Source organism: Carassius carassius, chromosome 19 (genome assembly GCF_963082965.1).
Source record: "Carassius carassius chromosome 19, fCarCar2.1, whole genome shotgun sequence".
NCBI lineage: Eukaryota > Metazoa > Chordata > Actinopteri > Cypriniformes > Cyprinidae > Carassius > Carassius carassius.
Window position 1 is genome coordinate 22,291,017 of NC_081773.1, and position 25,035 is coordinate 22,316,051.

At 40.3% G+C, this 25,035-nt stretch overlaps 1 protein-coding gene across 2 annotated transcripts in view; it reads left to right on the plus strand.

Moving 5' to 3' along the window:
- Nucleotides 1–1,437: 1,437 nt before the first annotated feature.
- Nucleotides 1,438–25,035, plus strand: part of LOC132095394 (low-density lipoprotein receptor-related protein 1B-like) — a 281,074-nt gene continuing 257,476 nt past the window's right edge. For both annotated transcript variants that reach the window (XM_059500325.1, XM_059500326.1), the window contains exon 1: nucleotides 1,438–1,691. In XM_059500325.1, coding sequence (XP_059356308.1) covers nucleotides 1,598–1,691 — 94 coding nt within the window. In that variant the 5' untranslated portion in view covers nucleotides 1,438–1,597. The remainder of the gene's footprint in view (nucleotides 1,692–25,035) is intronic.

Genomic DNA, 25,035 nt, shown 5'->3' on the forward strand with positions numbered 1-25,035 from the left:
TATGGAAGTCAGTGGCTACAACCAACTGTTTGATTACCAACATTCTTCAAAATATCGTTTATGTTTCAAACAAGACATAAATACAGGTTTGAAACAATGTGAGTGTGAGTCAATGATGACAGATTTTTCATCATTTTCACCAATTACCTGTATGTTATCCCTTAAATAAATACTCTGTGACTGTTGTACCCTTATTTCTCCTATCATATTATCTGACTTTGTTGTGAATATGTATTTTATGAATATATAGCCCTTAATGTATGAAGGTAATGTATGATTTAAAATGTTCCATTGACAAATATAGACAAGTGCAGCAACTAATTTTATGGGAATGTTTATCCTTAGAACTGACCGTTTTGGCTCAGTTTTTGACTATATTTTATCTATATTGCAGTCTACTATCAACATAGCACCGGGATCCAGTGTGAAATCGAATTTGCCTTGGGCTGTTATTGCATATTATAAGCATACATGGAAAAGCTTGTGTAAATATGTCAGTAGTGTTAAAGGGCAGCCCTTTAATATGCAGTTTCACTGACCTTAAACAATTTATGGGTTTCTCTGGTCAGTCATGGATTTTCGTGAAAGGAATATAAATTCAATAACCAAAAAAAAAAAAAAAACCAAAACAAAATGAAAAAAAAAAAAACTTTTTCCAAAAGCAAAATTACCATAGCTCAAGCTCACTGTGGCAACCTATGCTGAGAAATGAACCTGGGGCCTGTTTCATAAAACAAGTTTACCAAATAAGCCAAGCTTATTTTAGTTAGTCTGTCTCATTTTGAAACAAATCAACTGGCAATAAGTCAGACTAACTTAAAAAAAAACTGGTTTATTTGAAAAACTTGTTTCAAGAAGCAGGCCGCCTGTTTAGTGTTAGTGGGTTTTACACATTATTTTAGGAAAATTCTCAAACCTGACAGTAACTTAGAGCGCGTCATTTCACCCAGATGATGCTCGCGAACGGAATTTGCGTTGATCGCGAAGGTATGGTTACATTGTTATTATTTTTCAGATTATTTTGGATTTACATAGCAGAACACTTTGTACTTTGACTAAAATAATCGTATTTAAGTTAGTTAACGCGTGTTAGGGTGGGTGCCAAAACACAAATTGGCTTTGCGAAGCGAAACATCGCTGTTTTTTTTTTTTTTTTTTTTGAAGTTGGTTAGCATTATAGTTTCTGAACAATTATGTTCCCATGGCCACCTCACCAAATAAGAACATTTGAAACAAAAACTAAATAAATTATATTTTATTTATTTATTTAGGTAGCTTAATTAGCGCATTCCCCGTGTTACGCTCCTTGCGCTACGTCAGGTGCCTGGAAACCGATCAAAGTCGAGCTCACAGTGCGTTATTGTCCCCATCTATCCGCACACCCTCCTTCTCTCTCTCTCTCTTCGCTCACACTGTCGCCTGCAAGCTCATGTGTGTGCGCGTCTAGAAATCCATCTGAATGCGAGGAGTGAAGGAGGGTCGGTGCGCTCTGCAGACAAATTTCACTTGTCATTCCTGAAAAACGGCGCTTTACCGGAGGGCTGGAATCGGACTTCAGTAAAAGAAGTGCGGTGGCCTTCGCCCTCACTCAGCAACGATGTCCGAGTATATCCTCACCTTACTCGTCATACTGGGATTCGGGGATATATTCTCAAATGTTCAGACACTGAGGGAAGCTGATTCAGAGCAAGGTAAGACAGACGCAGCAGCTCTACAATCAAACTTGCGCTCGCGGAGCATCCCATAATCTGTCAGCGCATCTCGCCACGCGCCTGATGTCGCTGCACGTTTTTGATGCGACGCGAGCATTTCCCCCGAAATGTTGCATTGAAGTGAATTGAGAAATAGTCAGGTTGAGGTAGGAATGTTTTACTCGCGTGTTGTAGTAGTCGATGGTGTAATACAGTTCCCTGTAGGTTTAGTGGTGTAGCGTACCAGTGGTGTGCTTGGATAGAACCAAAAGAGTATGAATAGGCTCAAGCCATCATAATCATATTGTGAATCTTGAGACGGAAATATTTGGTATGTTGGAGGATGATACAGAGTCATGATGTAGGCTACTGTGGAAATGAAACAATAATATAATCATTTGTTCGGGAAAAAAATGACTTTTTAAATAGGCTACATATTGTTAGTATTCTTTGCACGTCTCAAAACATATGAATTGGCTTATTTACATATATTTTAAATGCAAAATAACGATTGAATTATTGTTATTAGTACGAGTCCTCTTATAATTTGTATCATATTCCTTGCATTAAGTCAGTTTGCTTTTATTTTTGTTATCACTTATCCTCATTAACGTGATTTATGTTGCACTAGGAAGATTTAGGAAGAGTTTATTGCATTACTTTAGTATTGTGTGTTACCCATATGGTGTTTTGTGTTGGGTGTCAGTGTTCTGTCTATTTTATTTGTCAATAGTTGCTGAAGAAGACAAATTTGAGCTGAACTCAGATGAAATCATCATTCAACCTTCTGTTCGACCATCTTTGTTATTTTCAGCAAAAAATTGTATTAGCCATCCTGTAATGTTTGAAACATAGCCAGTGGATTGTTATATTCTAAATGTCTGGCAACTTCTAGTTATAACCACTAGTTATGAATGTTACAAGTTTCTCGAATATTACAGTGTCTTCCTTGTATGGGTTGCATAATGTAAGCTTTTGGCTGAAGAGTAGCATGTGTGAGTGACACTGTCAGAAAAATCTAAATCAATAAGGGCAGATATTTAATAAATCTTGATGTAAGGATCAGTGAGTCTTGAACTAGTTGCAGGGGTTTTGTTCATTTGCTGCAAATCCCTGTGCACTGCCGGATTGAGACAAAGCAAAGATTGTCAGGTTGTAGCGCAGACAAATCTGTCAAGTTTGTTTTCCCCTTGTGCTCTCAATTGTAGACGTGAGATGAAAAAGAGATTCTGGTTTAAAGTATCATATCTGAATGCATACACAATATAAAGTACAACTATGCAGTTATTGCAAGGTTGTCTTTTATAACCAAAAACAGCATTTGTAAACAAAGAAGGTCTCTGCAGAGTTTTTGCAGCTCTGTCGCCTTTCGCTTAACAACAAGATTTATGATATAAAAAAAACTGACAATAACAGTTAATAGTTTATCATAATTTGATCAATTAATTAAAAAGTATACATATTTTAACATCCATATTTTATGAAACTTGACTCTTAGATGCATGACATTCACTATAGTTGACAGTTCTTTAAAAATGATTTTAAACCTTTCATGGTGTTTTGTTGCATCTAAACCATCATACATAATTTACATTTGACCCTTAAACAAAATTAAACATGACAGATCCCATTTTATACGTCATGTTTTTTATTTATATATATAAAAAAAAATGTTATGACAAAGTAAATTCATCAAGTGTTGAAACACTTAGTACCCCTCAAAAATCTTCTTTTAATATAATTTATTGCATTTGGACAAATGTTTATCTTGTCAAATGTTTACCCTTGTGTTTTTTCCCTTGTTATTTAATGAATACTTCATGCATCAAAGGGTTAGGTCGAAAGAACTTCTTAGCACACGTGCACTGGATCTTAGTGTTTCTTTATCCAGGTGTGTTCACAGAGAAATAGTGCCATTTTCAAAAAGCTGCATATTTATCATATCAGATGAATGCAAATGTCACAATGCCCTGCAAAGAGTTTATCTGAATAGAGTTACTCTGAGGCTTGTGTTCACTTGTTAAGTGCTTGCATTCATATCTCCATCGCATTATACTGTGTCCTAATTCTTAGCATTGATCATTCACTTAGCACATATTATAAAAAAAAAAAAATAAGGATAATCGCTGCAGAGTCATCTGTGTGGTTGTGTCATATATGCTCTCTTAGGATGCTTGATAAAACGTCTCTTTCCACAGTCTGTTTAGTGAACCTTTAATCATTGTTTGCCATCTAGTCCAGTGTATCACAGCAAAGAGTTTACAGCACCAGTGCAGGCAGATGGAAAGGCATCATTGAAAAGTAGTTTACTCAACCCACACTTCATTATATTAAACCCTCTGTTATCTTACCGGTGACTCTCGCTTCAGATATTTATCGGCTATTATAAACAGTTCAAGGTTGCTGGAAATGTTTCCCTCTTTAAGAGCATGCCCCAAAAAGCAGGTTAAGCAGTATCCTTTAGTAAAGAAATCGAGAGGACACCCCCAGAGCCTAATTAAATGAGATTATATCTAAGCATGCTGTGCTGGCTTATTGTCCAACTGTGATTTTTACCTACTTTTGGAGGAAAGTCAATAAAGGCACAAACAGTGATTTTTCAAATGACCTCAGTCATGCAAAGGCAATGCTGATTTTTTTACACTACATAGGGGAAATTCTTTTGTGAAACTCAAGGTAAGGACAGATATCATTGCTCTTTTATGAAACCTAGGGAGCTGCTTATGGAGGCAGTATTGTAGGGCATGATCATAGCATTCCAGATGTGGAGGCTGTTTTAAATGGTAAGCAACTTAATTACAACGGTTTCTTTGACTAGTATTCTCTACGTTTTTAAAGCAACACTTCAAATGCTAGGGTTAATTCAGTATAGTTGGGACCTTTTTTCCATTTATCTCAAAGGCAAAACGTATCCTGATTTACCTGAATTCCTGCTGCCTTTATAGAATATTCTAAATCGATCATGATTCAGTTATGGTTTGGATGCTTTCTTAATGGGATAGTTCACCCAAAAATGAAAATTCTGTAATTAATTACTCACCCTCTTGTCTTTTCAAACCTGTAAGACTTTTGTTCATCTTGGAACACAAATTAAGATATTTTTGGTGAATTCTGAGAGCTTTCTGACTCTGCATAGACAGCAAGGATCCTAACACGATCAAGGTCCAGAAACATAGCAAGGACATTGTTCAAATAATCCATGTGATAGCAGTGGTTCAACCGTACGTAGCTACACGAAAACTTTTTGTGCACAAAGAAAACAAAAATAACGACTGCATTCAACAATTCGTCTCCTCCGCATCACCCTGGTGCCATTTTGGAGAGTATCACATATGTAAACAATGCATGCAATGTATGTTGCATACACTGTCAGCATCTGTTTCTGTTGGTCAGTGTTTGTTGGGTTGTAGAGTGTCTGAGAGCTGACGTACTGTAATCTGATGATTATTGACACTGGATGGCGTCTGTTGGTTAAGTGTGAATTAGGTTTTAGAACAGGGTTGTGGTTGTACACCTCTTCCATCCTACTTTAAAGACTGACCTTCTCAAGTTGGTCTGCATTTATTTTCATAGGTGGTTTGTGTCAATGTCTGGGAAGGTTTACTTTAAAAAGTGTGATTTTTATATACACCTATCTGCCATATGGAACTCATTTACAGGCTTTTTCTGGGTATAAATCTATGCCTCAGCTTCAGGTGTTTCCTACTTCCCAACCAGGTAATTGGTCTAGTGGTCTCAGTAAAATGAACCCTACTTGGTGGATGACCTTACAGTTATCCATGTAATACTCTATAAAACGGGAGCAATAATGCATGCTAATCCCCAGCCAAAGCACTTGCTGAAAAGGGGTTTAAAATGACAAGGGAGATGACAAAGCAAAGCACTTGGGTTCTGGTAAGAGAAGTAGCCTTGCTTCTGGAGGTGATTCATGTAGCACCTGTGTGGCAGGCTTCATTGTTTTTGTTGGCGTTCTATTGCATGCCCCATTTGATCCAATTGAAGTTTAGTTGAAGTTGGCCACACATTTAGCTGAGTCATTAAGTGTTCTGACCTTTGGTGGATCGAGTGGTTGTGGCTGAGCATTGCTGTTGGAGCTAATCCTGCAACGCCCAGGTAATCTGCTGGCCTATGACATCATGTGCATCAATTCAAAATCAGTTTGAATTGAGAATTTTCCAGCCTTAAATATATCTTACATTATAAGCTGTTTTTTTATTTTTTATTTTTTTTAATCAAATAAATATTTTTGTCAGCCCTGTGATGGACTGGCCATAAATTATTTTTCCTGCATAGTCCAAACAGTGTTATGGATACATAAATGGAATATTTTTTCCCCTATGATAACATTTTTACTCTTTGCATATTATGACAAATATTGCAAATACATCTTTTAGTCAGAGAATCATACAGTATACTGTAGTCTACAAAATGAACAGATCTGTTATTTATGAGACAGTTTGTGAGGATCTGACTAACTTTTTTTGATGTAAATGGATAGTTTATACAAAAACTATTAACATTGATGCCATAAATGCTTCTGCATGTCAGTCCAAACCTGTATGATCTTCTTTGATACAACAAGTCATTGATACAACGTGAGGGTGAGAAAATTATTACATAATTAAATTTTTTTGGTAAATTATCACTTTTTAATCACCATTTATTATGTTGCAGTTCTATATGAACAGACAATCTGTTGGCTACTAATTCTTTTATTGGCCATGTATTGGCTACTAATTTGTTTTATTTACCCTCTGAAGATAATTTGGACTTGTATTGGGCCCTCTGAGTGTTAATTTTTAAGCTTGTGTCTTAGTAATCAGAAACAAGTGAAGAAATCAATGAGTACTTGAAATGCATTCATGTCACAGTGGCCACTGCTTGAGCAAAGTATTCTGGATGCTTTTAATAGCAGAGTCAGGAGTAGAGTGCATATGTTGTTATAGTTTGTGGATTTATGCACCAGTTTTAATTGGATCTGGATGTCTTTGCATCGTTTTTTTATAAAACAGTCTGTCAGCTATTAGATCTGGTAAAACACATAGTGGCCTGTTATCGTAGTTGAGTGCTTGGTGATTTACTTTCGGGCAGGAGAAGAGACCCATGTTCAGAATGGTGTATATGTTCATATGTGCTTTCTCACTGTTGAATTCATTATTCAGAGGTTAAAGATGAAGCTTTTTGTGAAATGTGCAGCATAAGTAATGCGATTAATGAAGCAGTGGATCTTCTGCTCTTCTCTTTCCACATTTTGACTTTAGTGGAGGAGTACCAGTCATTGCAAAACATTAATAGAATACACGGAAAGGATTCAATTCGAATATGGCAAATCGGAAACAATGACTTATGAGTACGAAGTAAATTATTACTGTTTTATACTGAAGTCTGAAAGATTAGCAAATATACCTAATTAGCAAAACAATGTGCTTTGTGAAAAGCAGAATAAGTTAGTAATATACTGTATCTGTTTTCAAAAGCAGATATTTGCTACTTTGCATATAAAGAATTTTTCATTTTTATGTAAAAATAAATGACACAACAACAGGTATTGAAACAGAAATAAAAGAAATACTTTTTTCTCAAATGATTTGCATGAATTGTGATAAAACAGTCTAAAGTGTGCTTCTCAGAGGTCTGGTCTAAGTACATTTGGCTTTAGGACTGCTGTGCGGTTCGTTTGTAATATTGTAAACCATATAGAGGTAATGATGACACACAGAGAAGATGAGGAGCTGCTTATTTTATTTCTGTTGAGATAACAATGAGGATCATATTATATATAAACTATTCAGAGACTCTCAGAGGTCTTCAGTGTTCTGCACAAATTACGGCTCGAGGGTTTAACTCGACCACCTTGTAATGCTGCTCGAAAGTCATGAAATTACATTAGAAATATAATACTTTTGTGTGAATGGATGTAGCCTGAGGCTTTCAGTAGATTAAAAATTTATTTTAATTAACCAAATTTTTTTGTACGATTAATCAAAAATTATTCAATTTGCTAAAGTTTACCTCTAAATATGTATAGTTTTAGGTAAGTTTCATTTTTTTAAATACATATATATCCTTTAATAATAATTTTATTAAGCAAGAACACAATAGATTGATCTCAATTAAAACAGTGAAGACAGTTAAAATGTTACAAAAGAGTTCTATTTCAAATAAATGCTGTTCTTTAAATATTAGTAATAGCTGATGAAAATTCAGCTGTACCGTCACAGGAATAAATTACATTTAAAAATATATAACATTAGATAACAGTTAACTTAAATTGTAATATATTTCACAATATTACATGTTTTTACTATTTGTTTTAAAATGTTAGAAAAGAGTTCTATTTCAAATAAATGCTGTTCTTTAAATATTGAAAAAATTAAATGGTTTCCACAAAAATATTAAGCAACACACAACAGTTTTCATTATTGGTAATAAAAAAAAAAAAATATATATATATATACAGTAGAGACCAAAAGTTTGGACACACCTTCTCATTCAAAGAGTTTTCTTTATTTTCATGACTATTAAAATTGTAGATTCACACTGAAGACATCAAAACTATGAATTAACACATGTGGAATTATATATGGAATTATATACATAACAAAAAAGTGTGAAACAACTGAAAATATGTCATATTCTAGGTTCTTCAAAGTAGCCACCTTTTTTTTTGATTACTACTTTGCACACTCTTGGCATTCTCTTGATGAGCTTCAAGAGGTAGTCACCTGAAATGGTCTTCCAACAGTCTTGAAGGAGTTCCCCGAGAGATGCTTAGCACTTGTTGGCCCTTTTGCCTTCTGTCTGCGGTCCAGCTCACCCCTAAACCATCTCGATTGGGTTCAGGTCCAGTGACTGTGGAGGCCAAGTCATCTGGCGCAGCACCCCATCACTCTCCTTCTTGGTCAAATAGCCCTTGATGTCTTCAGTGTGACTCTACAATTTTCATAGTCATGAAAATAAAGAAAACTCTTTGAATGAGAAGGTGTGTCCAGACTTTTGGTCTGTACTGTATATATATATATATATATTGAATATTAGTATGATTTGTGGGGGATCATGTGGCCTTGAAGTCTGGAGTAATAGCTGATGAAAATTCAGCTGTACCGTCACAGGAATAAATTACATTTAAAAATATATAACATTAGAAAACAGTTAATTTAAATTGTAATATATTTCACAATATTAAATGTTTTTACTGTATTTTTCAATACATGCAGCCTTGGTGAGCTTACAAAATTTCTTTCAAGAGTATTACAAAATCTTACTTCTGAACAGTTGTGTATATATCAAGATATAGTTTTATGTTAAACTTACGGAATGCATACATTTTTATCATGTAAAAATATATTTTGAGTGAAGAAAAAACAGCTAAACAAGCTAAACCAAAACCAAATTCTGTTGATAGTTGCTTTTGATAAAAGCATCTGCTAAATGCATGAATGTACTTTTTTTTTTTTTTTTTTTTTAACTCTGTTCACTTTTTGGTCCACTTAGAGGGATTTGGCTCTCATTCTATTAAAGAGGACTCAGCACGCTTAGAAATGGCATAAGGGTTTAGAAGGGTTAAAACTAATGCTAGACTCAGAGCAATGTATGCAGACTGTGCTGCAGACCAGAGCTGAAGAGATTCATCCATCTGCGAGACAGTTTTATCCTGGGGATCAGTGTAACAGCCAGAACAAGTAGTTGGGCATCCTCATGAGGTGCCTCATAGTTACAGTAGTATGTAGTTTTGGTACACTGTTGAATCTTTAAAAAGCATCTTAATAACACTCATGACTCATGACTGAAGCATGAAGTACGACCAAAGGTTCTTTCAGCCTACATGACCGACTCTGGTTTTCAATGTCATACCACATAAATTAAAACTTGTTTTTGTGCAGGCTCCTGTAGTTGCCCTGTGGATATTAGTGGTTCACTCACTTGACATATGGCAAACAAGGCCACACACCTGGGGAGAGAGAGAGACAGAGTCCAACCCATGGTCAGAGGAGCGTCTGAGTGAATGTCTCTTCCAAACTCCCCTACATCATGCCTGCTGTTGTGGCAGTGATTTAGGACCGCCAAACCAGATTAAAAGGCAGCTCTCCCAGCTGCCACCTGGCATGCAGCTATAGGGCTGAGAGACTGATGCTGGAATGTTTTAAAAACCCATACAGGAGCCTCTTTCAGGGGAAAGGCATTCAAAAAGGATTTAACGTGGGTTGATTTCATTTGAATTGGTTTTATCTTAATGTACTTGGATAGCACACATTTTTTGATTACAGTTAATTACCCCAACTTTGGTTTGTAACCCCACTCAGCAGGACTTGTGTGGTGATCTACTCTCTATGTGTCCTCTTTGTATTTTGTGATGGAATATTGGGCATCAATTTGAGGACCAGCAAACCAGGGTTTGGAATTAAAAATCCTGTTCATTTTCACCAAGGTGTGCATTATTTCAGCTTTTTATTATTATTATTATTATTTATTTTTTTATTTATTATTTTTTTTTTTTACAATAATTGCTTCCATAGTGGAATTCCTGGTTAAAACTAAATTACTACATTTTAATTAATTATTCAATTTTAATTAGATAATTAGATGGGGAAAATAACTGGAAAAATATTTCAAAGCTAATGCAGCTGAAAATGTGGGCACACTCTGTTGCACTGTTTGTTTTTGTCTAGTTAAATGAATAGTTATCTCAAAGATGACAGTTTACTAACCCTCAGGCCATCCAAAATGTAGATGAGATTTTTTTGTTGTTGTTTTTACATTTGAACTGATTTTAAGAGAAATGTAGCATTACATCACTTGCTCACCATCGGATCCTCTGAAGTGAATGGGTGGCATCAGAATTCACAAGACGTTAATTGGTGGACTGTAGTTGTATGGATTACTTGTGAGTTCAAACAGCTGATAAAACATCACATTCTGACGGCACCCATTCACTTAAGAGGATCTATTGGTGTGCAAGTTCTGTAATACTAAATTTCTCCAAATTTGTTCCATTGAGGAAACAAACTCATTATGGATGGCTTGAGGGAAAGTACATTCTCAGTAAATTAAACCCTAAACTGTTCCTTTAAAAAATAATGTGTACCCATCCAGACCCCAATCTACTGAAAAATGTTCATGTTTAGTGCAGCACATAACCGTAAGACAATTCATTAAACTATAAAAATACACAATTGTCAAAAAAAATATTTATCATCTGTATGAACTCACTAATCGGTTGTTTAGTCCACTTAACTATTTTGAACCATCCCTTATTTTAAATGCTTTATGTGTTAATAGTATGCAATTTAATGCATGTTGTTTCATTCTGAAGTCCTTTCGGTAACAGCATCTCCTATCTGATTGTTTAGGTTCACCACCTGCTCTGGTCTGTCACAGCTGACTACTTTCTGTTTCTGACTCTTTTTGTTCTAATTAGATACATGCCTGCTTGTTTTTGTTTCTTTTCTTTCTGTGGTGGAGAAGTGCATTCACCCTCTCCGCATCAGCGCTCTGTGAAAGCACAAGAGATAAAGCACTCAGCTTCCCAATCCCTGACTGTCTTTCACTTCCAGTGCTTGCTGCTGGATAAATAACAGTCATCTGAAATGTTTTTCAGTACTAAGTCTTATAATGTACGAAGCAGAATGGAGGGGAAGCTAAAAGAGAAGATGAAAAGCACCAAGTCCCTATAGTTTCTGTTTTGCAGTTTATAGTAAGTGAACATGACAGGGTATTTTTGGGGCACAGTTTTGGATTCAATGAAGCCTTGCTGGTTTTAGAACTTGTACAGTTGTAAAAGTATTCAAAAGTTAGGTGGCACCTTGATTTTGACCCACGTTTTTTTAAGAAAGGTTGGGTGATTCAGCTTAGACTATAAGAGCTTGTATGATCCCCCCCCCCCCCCCCTGTAATTTATTCTATAAAAAAATAAGTATTTTTTTCTGAGGCTTTTTTTTGTGAGTTAATTTTTTGTGAATTTTTTTGATATGGTAAAGTTATCATGTTTCTTTTTTATATCATCTATCTGTGATGTTTGGATAAATTTACACTGTAAATATACAAAGAATATTTATAGTTTTTACACACACACACAAAAAAAAATGTGGTTATCAGTACATTTTAAGGTAAGAGACTTGGTAGTTCAAGTGGAATTGGTAAATTAACATTAAGATTTTGTGCTATAATTTAACATTTTTTATTTATTTAAAAAAAATGTTGTGTGAATACAGTACACATTCATGTAGTATTTACTTTTCAAATTCACTCAAATTGTTAGGTTGATACCTTTATCCAACAAACATTAAATTATTAAAATTACTAAGGTCAATTTTCAATTGACTTGTGGTCATTTTAGATTACAATTTACTAGCAGTCTTCCTGTAGATTTGTCCATCTGACACTGGTGTAATACAGTTTAGGCACACTGACTATATAACATTAAAGCAATAGTTCTCCACAAAAATGAAATTCTGTCATAATTTTCACACCCTCAAGTTGTTTTAAACCTGTATGACTATCATTCTTCTGCTAAACACAAAATAAACTATTTTGAAGAATATGAGTAACAAAACTGTTCATGGAACCTAGTATGGAAACAAAAATACTATTCATAAACAATTATATGCAGAATTCAGAATTACAATTTTTAATTTTTAATCCCTTTAAGTCTAGACTCCCTATTCTTGGCATATATTTTTGGGGGCTAACTGTTAGTTTGCCAGGTCTGTTTTGGTAAAAATCAATGAAAACATTCAAATGGATGTGAACAGCCATTAAAGCATTTCAGCCGAGTTAATTCCTGGCAATATTCTGTAGGCCTGTTGATGCATCATAAGTCAACTGTTATGTTTCCCCCACTATAATTAGGAGACAGAAAAAACAAGAGGCTAAGGGAGTTTAATACATCCAGCCCATCGTTTCACACTGAGCCTCCATGGCTTTACCACAATGTGAAAACGGCCTTTCTTTATGTCGCTTTTTCATTTGACCTGGGATCCCTGCTTTTGGCAACAGTGCTTGTCACTTGCTATTTATCGACCCTAAAGGCAATTAATTTCTTTGAAACAAAGAAGTCAAAGCCCTCTGGCTTAACAAGCCAACATAGGTGAAGGAAATCAGCTTAGCAAAAATGCTTCAGCGGGGCAGCTTGTGGTTGCATTTGGTTTCTAAGGAAACAAAAACTCTTCAGCAGGGGATTAATTATTTTCAAGTAGCCCTTAAATCAACTGTAATGTATGAATTTAATGTTGAGGTTGATTAGGAAACAACAGATTGCCCTAAAAAAGAAAAAGAAAATGCACACTGACTGGTGGGTCATTCGTTGGCATCCCATGGCTTTGAAAAACCACTTTGTAGTGCAACTCTTTCAAAATGTGCTGTTATAAGTACCGCATACAGATTATGTTACATTTTAGTGTTTGATCATTTAGCAAATCGTTTTGGGAGTTTGAATGAGTTTAAAAACAACTGCTTTGTGAAATACCTGATGTTTAGACTTTTTTATTACAGATTGTATTTATTACAAATGATTGTCCCTTTTTTGTAATATTCTCTAAAAGCCTAGAGGGAGTAACAGAATCAGAAATCGAGAGCTGAGAGAAGCTCTAGGTAAGCAGACATCTCGACATGGCAGTTTCAGAAATGATTTGCCTTGGATGGAGGAACGCAGAAAATGTTGTCATGCTACCTGCTGATTGACAGGACAGGAGGGACCTGAACTTCATCAAATGAAGTGTGCCGCAGTGGCTGGAGTCTGTGCGGTGTTGAAGTCATGGGTCGACTGCTGTTTTTGATTGCTCAGCTGTCATGCTGACTTGTCTGACACTGGGTGGAGAGGTCAGGCTTTGACTTTTCCTCACTACGTGATCTGGATCCAAGAGTTGAGCCCTTATTTTAGCTGGTTAACAATGAGTTTGTTGGTGTATCTGGACAGAGACAGAGTCTGGGAAAAACAAATGAGTAACACTGTGCCCTTAACAGGCAGCATGGTGAGATGTTGTGCAAATGCTGCTTTTGTTGCACTACTATTTTCATTAAATAGAAGAATTTTAACCCTTTTTTTTGTTGCGGTCAGGTTTCAAACTGCTTAACGAACTCTTTATATTCTTGTTTTTAATTTTTCATCTAGGGTCATGATTGTGCATTCAAAGTGCACCAACAAGTCCCCCACCCCCCACTGTTTTAGATGCAATTTGCCAGAAAGCAACACACTGAAAAACACCAAGAGTCAGATAAAAACGTAGTTCTTTGTCAAAGCTTGTTAAACACTGAAATTTGAAATACATGAAAACCTATCAGGGAACGAGGGTTACATACATAACCAAAACGTTCCCTTTTAGTCGGTCACGTTCAACGTTACGAATGGGGTCCCTTACAAAATGCCAAATGGCTGTCTTCCAGCGACCCGTGTGAGTGATAGCACCCAGTCGTGAGGCCAGCACGAGTGAGGGCCTATAGCTTACACAGAATACACTGGGTAGCATATTCCAGCTGGACGTATGCTAGCAGGCTGCCTGCCCGTGGGAGGACTTACAGAAGGCAGGTATCTACCAAGGTGGTGATACATAAGAACTCTGAGGTACCCAGCCCGCAGGGTGGAAGTTTCAATGACAGAGCTGGCAAGGGGCTTGCCAAGGGAAAGACACATGCTGCGGAGAGACTTACTGTGGACATACACACGTGGGATTACCCAGAAAAGGGGAATCACAACACATGGAGGCACCTAGTCCCACACAGGGCTGACCAAAGGGCATGTAGGCAAGTGTTGGACATCAACAATGCTGGAGGAACCCAGGGTTCTGACTAAGGAACTCACCTGAGGGAAATAGCGCACGCATCCAGTCCGCTGAGTGGAATGGTGCAGCAAGCGGATTGACACCGAGCAGGTCCTTACTGGCCCGAAGGGGCGAGTACCCGGGAGGACATGGGCCCTACACGGAGATTAAAAAAGCGTCCAGATGAGCCAGCGGGAAGGCCTGGGGAGCTCTAGCCAGGCTCCCAGAAACCGAACCAGCGGGGTCAAGGGGACTACAGGCGTACCCATGGTGGGGCAGCGTGGTGGAGCAGACAGCCCCGGCATGGGAGGCATAGCGTCCCTTAGCGGGAACGGAGAGCGGGCACTCGTCTGACTCCAAGTAGCAAAGAGCGAATGAGAAGGCGAAGCGTTCTCGAGCCGGCTTTGCATGGAAACTGGCAAGGGGAGAGGAGAACGAGAGGGGCGAGGAAGCACGTCGCCAACTGTCGTTCGTGGCCTCTTGGGACCCGGAGGTAGAGGAAACAGCTCTTTTAGTGAAGGTTTGGGTACCACCGGCCGCAGGGCCAGTGGCGGAACAAAAAGAAATGAGAACAAAGGATTCTCCCCCGGCCCTCCTCCGGGGGAAGGAGTGGTCCTGCTACCATCTCCTGACAAGCTGACGTCTCCAACTCCGGGTCGCCCGTCTCAGGAACGCCGCTTGGCCTGGCGTTTGGCAGGCTTAGGGGCAGAGATGGGTTGCACCACCCTTCTGCGGCCATCTCCTTGCTGCGGGCGGGGTGAAGGCTGCTGCTGTGGCCGAGGGGGCGCCCTTTAGCGACGAGCAGGCTGAGGCGGCTGCGCCGGTGGCGGGGTGGAAGCAGCAGTGGGCCGCCGGCTCAGCCAGAACCAGAAGTACCAGAACGGTTTCGGGCAGTTAAAGGTGCCTTCCATGAACTGGTCACTTCCTGGTGCACTTCCAGGAAGAAAGTAACCAGAGGGGGGTGCTGGCGATCCGCATGAGCAGCCCCCAGGAACCAATCATCCAGCCTCGAGCACTCGGGATAGGGCGGAGGATTCCACTCAAGCCCGATGCTCTCCGCTGCCCGGGAAAGCACGGCCGTCAGCTCGGGATCGGACTCGGACAACGCTGGCACTCCCGAGGGAGCCAACGCAGCCGAACATTCATCTCCCGAGGACTCAAGCCCGCCTTGTGATGCGGCGATCGACATACGGTCCTCTTCGCGAGCCCCGAATCAGATGTCAGGAGCCTGAGAGGGTCCAGCAAACTCATCCGGAAACTCAACTGACTGCGGCGTATGTGAGGGGGGTGTGGTCCGAGGAGGTTGGCTCGTCGGGGAAGACCACACAGTAACCCTCAGATCACCCTGGCCACCAGCCAAAGTAGCCCTCTTACGAGAAAATGAGCTAGAACGGGGTGTGGCAGAGGGGACTCTATACCTTTTAAGGTAATCGAGTCTCGATCTCAACGCCGAGATGGTCATGTCCCCGCAATGAGAACATGAGCCATCCACAAACGCAGTCTCAGCGTGCTGGAAGCCCAGACACGTCACACAGCGATCGTGGCCATCACGAGGAGCGATGTATCGACCTCACCCAGAAACACACGGGCGAAATGACATCTTTAAAAAGACGCAAATCGGCCCGTATCTCTTTTGTGAAAGAAATTTGCTCTTTCAGAGTTGTTGAAGCGCTCAGGGGAACGTGGGAGATGTCGCAGGAAACCCAGATGAACAGCTGAATCGCGTCGTCACACCAACACCACTGACTCTTGCTTGTAGCACTCCGGTGAAAGCAGCAAGCGCTGTGCTCGGCTCCGAAGCGAAAGCTTGAATGCGAGTTGCTCGCATAGCTCCTTATATACCTGCTCTGCGGGGCGGAGCTCACGATGCAAATCCCGCAGACCAAGGTACTTTGTGTACCATTGGCTCGTTTTGTACCACTCGAAGGTGATTGGGCTCTCGGGCGAGATCCCATTCGTAAAGTCGAACGTGACCGACTGAAAGGGAACTAAAGACTCAAAGTGTACATGAATCTGAAACATGCCTTCTGAATCACCCTGGGATAATTTGCAGTTTCTTCATCTTTTTTCAATTTACAGCCAAAAATATGTTAAGAGGGGTTTTTTGGAGGGCGGGTGGGGGTTCTTAGTTTTTTGGATCTCAATAATTAAACTAATGCAGCAGTGTGAGAAACTCATTTTAACCTCGCAGAAATAGAAAAACCTTTATTGTCAAGTCTTGTTAAACACTGTAATTTGAAATACATGATACCTTATGAAATTAAAGACTCAAAGTGTACAAGAAAGTGAGACTTGCCTTCTGAATCACCCTAGGAAAAGTTGCTGTTTTTTAACCCTCAATTACTAAATTACTAATGAATGTTGTTCAGTTGCTTTGACGCAATGTATTTTGTTTAAAGCGCTATATAAATAAAGGTGACTTTGACTAAACTACTGAAGCATTAATAATTTGTGAGAAACCCATTTTAACCTCACACGGGTATGTGTATATGTAAATTATTTAAATGTGTTTTTTTTCACATGACTAAATTTTTACATAGATTTTTTGTATTTTTCATACTGTTGATTTTGACTCATAACACGTTTTATTCAGTTTTTGAACACAATTGAAAGGTTTAAAGAATAGTTCAACAATAAGCTGTATCACTCTCAAAAAATACTTTTATTGTATTTAGTGTTATAATCCTTTGTGTGTTTTGTGTTTACATTAACATGAGGGTTAGAAAAAAATATTTTTTCATTGGGTGAACTGTCCTTTTGAGAATTTAAACATCAATGTATTTGAAAGTATGTGCCAGAGTAATTCAGTAAATTGAAGGAAATATGAGTTCCCTTTCAAGGGAACTTCAAACTGAGTCCTTTAGGGGGCGCTATGGGGAACACCTCGTCATGACCCATGTCTGAAGCATACATTGAAAAAACACCAACAAGTTGGCCGGAGACAGCCCCTGATGTCACTACCAGTGCGACTATAAACAGGCACCAGGAGAACACGTCATTCTCTTCTTCGTCTTCATGGACTGTTTTGTTTGAAGCATACAGTGCAGTCTAGGAGTGCATGTTTCTCGCCAGAGGCTTTGCTCTGATACCTGCAGTTCACACGGCTCGCATACTGTGGTGTGTGTGTGTGTGTGTGTGTGTAGTGAAGAGCAAGCACAAGCGTTCGGCTGTTGAGGGAGTTGGATGTGCTCTGCTGCGCTCATTGTGATGAATTTGTGAGACTCAGAGGGGATGAGAGTATTTCACTATTTACCAGAATTTGTAGCAGCATTTGCATTACTGCGTTTGCCTCTCGCTGGAATAGCGATACATTCGCGGCAGCAGTTTTTGCTCGCGCTTGATTCAGTGATAATCTAACGAGTGGGCGGAGAGTGTTTAGCTCCCACGGGAGCTGAATACATGCTGTTCGTTGTGTCACGGTGAGAACATGTAAAGGATTTGACAGGATCTGACAGGAAAAGACTGTTGAGGTTATGAAACACTCCGCAGCAAGGTTGGACTTGCCATGGAAACGCGCTAAGAAGGTAACACCTCGAGGTCGTCTCGATGAGTGTTATCTTTCTGGCAATAGCCCTCCAGCCCTCAATCACATTGTTTACTAAACACTCGCTGGCATTATGTCCAGCCGGTATGATAGTCCTGATTCCGGCTCCATGCTTCCGGTATCAGGCAGCCAGATCATAGGTTTCTGCGGGATCATTCTTTCACTGCACGGAGTTTCTTGGATGTCTGGCCAGGTCACCCTGAGGGGCTTCCTGGTAGCTTGGATATCCCTTCTTGCTGACGCGTTGAGCGGGAAGTGGAAGTGGCATTTATGGAAATCATCTCTAGGTTACGTATGTAACCATAGTTCCTCGAGGGAATGAGACGCTGCGTCAAAACGCTTTGGGAACGCTTTTAGCGTGAGCGACTCTGAATTTTCATTCTGTGACGTCACAGGCGGGGTGACGTAAGCGACTAGGAAGCTATAAAGGCACGAGACGCGCAGCTGGCTTCAGCTTCGAGTACCAGCAAGCGCCGGCAGGGGTGCCGGGGGTATGGCCTCGAGACGCAGCGTCTCGTTCCCTCGAGGAATTAGGGTTACATACGTAAGCTAGAGACGTTCCCCTTCAGGAACTCGAGCTGCGTTGAAACGCTTTGGGGAAAGAGTACCCACACTGCCAGACTACCAAACCACTGCCTAGTGTGTATCCGAAGAGCACAGCTTAGGACGAGAGGACTGAAGTGCCTGAAGTGACTGGCATGTCTAAGGCATAGAATCTTGCAAAAAGTAGAAGGCGTGGACAATCCCGCAGCATTGCAGATGTCCAGCATGGACACACTTGCTAGAAAGGTCTCGGAGGACGCCATACCCTGTGTAGAGTGAGCCTTGGCTCCCGACAGCGAGGGATGACCAGAGGACTCATAGGTGGCGTTGATAGTCTCAACTATCCAACGACTAATAGTATGCTTAGAAGCAGGAAAACCCCTCTTGGGGGGACCGCAGCATACAAGCAATTGGTCAGTTTTTCTCCACAGGGCAGCTCTGTGGACGTATGCATCCAGCGCTTGAGCTGGACACACACAATTTAGCTTCTCTTGGTCGGGCTCCCGAAAGGGAGGAGGACAGAAGGACTGCAGCACTACAGGTAGTGGAGTGATACACAAAGTACACTCTTCTTGACATTCAGTCTTAAACCCAGCTCCCCCATATGTGCGAGAACGACATCTCGGTGCCGACCCGCAACCTGCTCTGACTGAGCTAAAATCAACCAATCGTCGATATAGTTGAGAATGCGGATGCCCTGCATGTGCACGGGGACCAGAGCTGCATCTACACATTTTGTGAACGTGCGGGGTTAGAGTGCAAGCCCAAAGGGAAGTACTCAATATTGGTAAGCTTGCCCCCGAAAGCGAACCTCAGAAACTTCCTGTGTTGTGGAAGGATGGATATGTGGAAGTATGCATCTTTGAGATCTAATGTGACAAACCAGTCCTCGGACCTGATCTTAGCTACAACATGCGTGATCGTGAGCATTTTGAACTTCAGTTTCATAGCTGATCGATTTAAGACCCACAGATCTATGATCGGATGCAACCCCTATCCTTCTTTGGAACTATGAAATACCGGTTGTAGAACCCAGACTCCCTGTCTTGAGGAGGGACCACCTCGATGGCCTCCTCCCCTAATAGGGTTTTCACTCCTTGTTCCATAACCAGAGCCTGCTCGGGGCCGACTAACATCGGAGTAACTCCGTTGAAATCTCGGCAGCGGAGAGCCGAACTGAATACGGTAGCATTTTTCTACTGTGTGCAGGACCCATTGAGATACATTTGGCAGTAGTTTCCACGCTGCTAAATAATCTACTAAGGGAATCAGTCTCTCGAGACTGACCTCTGGTGTAAGAGGCCCCCGAAGGGGCGGCGAGCATCTCAGCTCCACTACGCACGTGGGTGGAAAATACTGAGGACATTGCTCGCTGGAGGCCGCTGCGACCTGGAACTCAGGCAGGGTTGGCAGACCGGCTCCCAGAGGGCGCTGAGGTGAAACGGGCACCGTGTAATGCGCTATACGCCGCTCTACCCCAGTAGGGGCCGCCTTCTGCAGTCGTGACCGAAATGTGTCAGGACTTCTTAGCTGAGGACATCCTAGCCTGAAGTACGGTCCTCAGATCCGCCTTAGGCTGGGAAAACCCTGGTCTGATGATAGACTGAGAGGACTGCTCCCGCCCAGCAGCCCCTCCAGTATATATAATTTCTCAGAGTGAGATAAATGTCATTATATTCCCCAAAATTTAATGCAAACAAACAATCAGACGAGTAAACACGGTCTGCCTTGTTGATATAATTCATATCTAACTTCTCATAGTCAGATAAATACTGAATTTAATTCCTGAGAATTAATGCAGTTAACCAATCAGACGAGTAAAGACGGTCTGGTTTTGGTAAGATTCACATCAAAACTGAATTTTTTATTTGCTTACTCTTTGAGGAGCTTATAGTGGCAAACAACAATTAATAAGACTAACAAGACAGAATGACATGCACACACAGAGCGCTTGCTTAAATACGTTAAGCTAAAGCCAGCTCCGCGGCTCGTGTCTTTATAGCTTCCTGGTCGCTACGTCACCCCTGCCCGTGACATCACGCTCTTCTATAAGACAGATTAGATATGATATTCAGTGTCGCTCACACTAAACGCGTTCCCAAAGCGTTTCGACGCAGCTCGAGTTCCTGAAAAGGAACTTCTTGTATATGCTGTCTCAAGTGATGCTCCCCTCGCCAGAGGTTTGTAAATTTGAGCTTGCCTCTCCCGTGTGGATTGACACCTCTGTGATGTTTAGGAAGCTTTAAGTACACACACTAAGCTCTGTGTACTTTCTGAAAACCATATGGTGGTGAGTGTGCACATTGAACACTATGCACACTTTCTAAAATCCACATAAGTGGTAAGTGTACACTTTCTGAAATCCGGTACAGTAAGGGTTACGCGCTCAGCTTCATTCCCTTTCTTCGAGATGGTTAGACCTTGTTTCCTTGGGCTCCACTCAACCAGTGTGTTTTTATAAATACACATCAAGCATCGCTTCCCTCAACATGAAGGGCTATTGTGAGCCTGGCGCTTCCCCTTAAGCGCATGAGTTCTCTCCCCTTTTGAGGAGTTGAATTCCTCGCTCCAGGGGCTGTTCTCGTGGTAGTTTAGCAGCGCTCCTCTTTACCAAAAAGGGTTTCCTATGAACGCGCTACTCTCTTTCTGAATTCGGAGTTCTCCTCTAACATAAGAGTTGAGTTTTCTGTTGTTCCCAGAGCACCTAGCATCCAGTAGCATCAGGTAAAGTAGGCCCTTCCATCGCCTCTCTGATGCACTGAGTTTTTGGCTAGCTTGCAGTACTCTTACCCTTCTGTTTCTCATGATCAGGCTGTGGGTTGAGCCCCCTCTGTTGTTGAGAGTTAGGGTTGTGCTCCCTCAGCTAGGTAGACTACTTCTGGCCATTCCGGCATGGAATATGCTGCAGGTTGAGCCCCCTCTCTCGTGATAGTTGGGTTGTGCTCCCTCAGCTAAGTAAATTTATTTCTAGCTGTTCCAGCTTGGAACATGCGGTAGGTTGAGCTCCCGCTCGTTTGAGAGCTGGGTGTTTGTCCCTCCCTGCAGCTAGATATTTACTGCTAGCCGCTCAAGCATTATTACCATAGATCGAGTTGATGACTTTCAAACATTGTTTTGGGATGCACCATTCCATCTATGACCTGCTCTATCAATGTTCCCCGAGAGCCCCAAACCCACCCCCCCACACAGTTTACGAATGTAACCATGGTTCCCTAAATAGGGAACGAGACACTGCGTCCTCTAGCTTCCAACCATGCTTTGGATGCAAGCTTCAGACGAAGAAGTGAATGTTCTCCTGGTGCCTGTTTATAATCGCACTTGTAGTGACGTCAGGGACTGTCCCCGGCCAACTTGTTGGTGTTTTTTCAATGTATGCTTCAGACACAGGTCACGACAAGGTCTCGTTCCCTACTCAGGGAACCATGGTTACATTCGTAACCTGAGACATTTTTTTTTTTTTTACTAGAATGAACCATTGCTTTAGAGTGTTTTGCATTAGTCACTTCTACCTAGTTTCTTTACACAGAACATCTGCTGCCTATAGAAACATGTTTGAATTGGCCATTTTGATTACCTGTAATTAAATGCAACATTATTGCACTGTAATTTTTCTGAAGGTCTTCTTGTTTTGTCTCCTGCCAAGGAGCCTAATGCATCCTGCAGGGACGTTTTTCTGTTCAGAAGGGCTCTTGCAGTGTATGGATATATTTTTTTTTTCTGTGCATATGCTATTGTCCATGGTAAATGTCCATGTATCTAAGAAGAGTACTGAAGTGGATAATTTGCAGTAACTGTCAAAGCACAGTCTCACTGTGGATACTCTAAGATATTACAAGCTAAGGGCCAAGAAAACATCCTCTCCTTTTTTAGAATGCAGTTTGTCAAGTAGTAGCACTGTTCAAGTTTACTTTTCGAGAACAGGAACTTCTCTCTTTCTGAGATGTTCCACTTAAACAGTCAAGTGGCTCATGTGACATTCAAACCCAAGTTCTCTCCTTTCCCACCGGATCACCCTAAACAGGTCTTGTCACAATAGCTTGTCACTAGGTGCCCAAATCTGACTGAATGATTTAGCACATCCTGCCTGTCAGGACCATTATATCTAATAGAGAAGCTGATGCATAGATTCCATCTGACAGTGTGGCTGTAATCAAAATGCCTGTGTACGATTTGGGCACCTTTTTGCTCCTGGATATGGCAGCCAGCGGGTGCCCTGGGGGACCCTTTGCAGATAGCGCCGCAAAAACATTAATTTTCAGATCTGCCAAACGCAAGCAGTGGCCCCCGGCATTGGTTTCCCTCAGGAGCCCAAGCGCTTCATTATAAAAAAGGTCCTCTCTCACCATCCTCCACAGTATTTTGACCTAATGACTTTTCTGAAGATTCAGTACGGAATCAAAGCTCATCCTTATTTCTCCCTTTCAGCAGACTTTCACAGCACACGACTATTACATTTATTTTGGCTGGCGAACAGCATCACTACCATTTGCAATGCTCCTCATTGATTAGACCTCTACAGTGGCAACGCGTTTCGCAGGGGCTTAAGAAAATGAAAAGAACATGTAATCCTTTCTGGTTTTAGTCCCTGAACCAGCGTGGAATAGAAATGAACGTTAAAATAGGTATAGGCATTAGATTGCTAATAAACATTTGAGTAGCAGAAGTGATGTTCAGCATGAGGATGCATTAGTATGTATTAAGTGTGCTACCAGTCAAATATTTTCTTATATAAGAAAAATGTGTGATAGAATGTCATGGTTTCGTAAGTATTATCTGAATCATTTATCAAAGTGAATAACATATTGAGGTTGCTATTTGTTCAATGCTTGTTGAGTGTGAATGCCAGAACGGGGAGCCATTAATAAACTCCTGTCATATTGTTGCTACAAATGATTTGCAGTAGCGTAGAACAGGTTGGGGTGGGTGGGGAGGTAATTTTTGAGACATTGTGGAAAGGGAAGAATAATTGAAATCTGGAATGCGATATGAACAAGTTACCCTCGCTCTATATAACTATTACAACATGGTTCAGTGGATGTATTCACAACTGTAATACCCTTGCTAAGCCATGCATGCTAACCTGCTGACAAGCCAAAAAAATGTCCTCGTAGTAGCGGTGATTGATAAGGCCTGAATTGAGACGCCTCTACTGCTCATTAAGAACATAGAGGAATAAGGGCGATCACATTAATTGACTGATAAAACAACAGCACGTGTGGTGTTTGTACAGTAGGAGCTGTGAAAATAAGATGATAACCACATGGCCATTGATTGCCTGATGTCATAGGAAGGATTTCATCTGGGGACCGCTAAATCTCTCAGGCACTTTGGAGGGTCAAATTACATAGCCGGCATGCAATAGTTCCCTTAGGTTGATTTAAATGTATTGGATTTATGCTACATCTGCACAATGATAACAAAAAAGCATAATGTTTAATTAATTAATTTGATAATTTATGATGATTTATTTTTATCAAAAGATGATGTACATTTTGTCAGACCTCTCTGTCTGTGTGTTGGAATTGTCTGCTTTAAACGCCAGTAGGCAATGTTTTTTTACTTTTTTATGTTTTTAAAAATCTCTTTTTTTATCAAATATTGAACAATGGGATTTAATGTTTGTTATATTTATGTGAGATGATATTCAAAATCGTCAATGGTTGTACATCCAAAACAAGCTGAGAACTGTTCTTTGCTGTTTATTGAACTTTTAAATACATTATTTACAGAAAATTAGAAACAAGACAATGCTGTTATAATTAAGGAAGGTGTCTGTATGTTTACAGAGTTTCATGTGACTTTTTGAGGCCGGCTGTTTAAGGCCTGCTGTTCAAATTCTCCCATTATAATCAACAAAGCTCTACAAAATCTGTACTGCACCATAATCTTGTTAAAAAAGGCTAACATGACATGCTTCAGTTTAAGCCATTAAATAGTGTGATGTAAGATCCAAGTAGCTAAACTTTTAGTATTTGACAAATGTTTCATGGAAGAACTTTAAGAAATATACAGTAATATTCAGTGATGCTAATTATTTTAGTTTGATATTTTTTTTCAACTTTAGCCAAATCTGTAATTTTGTCAAATATTTATTTTAAATTTAAAATAGCCTGTATATTTTACATAGTTATTGTAATGTTAATCCGTAATTGAATTTTAGAGAACTTTAACAGAGCAATTTACACGCCACCCCCACCCTCAAAATAAAATATATATACTGTATTTTTCGGACTGTAAATCGCACCTAAGCATAAGTCGCATCAGTCCAAAAATACGTCATGACGAGGAAAAAAAAACATATGTAAGTCGCATTGGACTATAAGTCGCATTTATTTAGAACTAAGAGAAAACATTACCGTCTACAACCTCGAGAGGGCGCTCTATGTTTTCAGGGAGAGGCTTACAGGAGCACTGAGCAGCATAGAGCGCCCTCTCGCGGTTGTAGACGGTAATGTTTTCTCTTGGTTCATGTCAAATAAATTTTGATAAATAAGTCGCACCT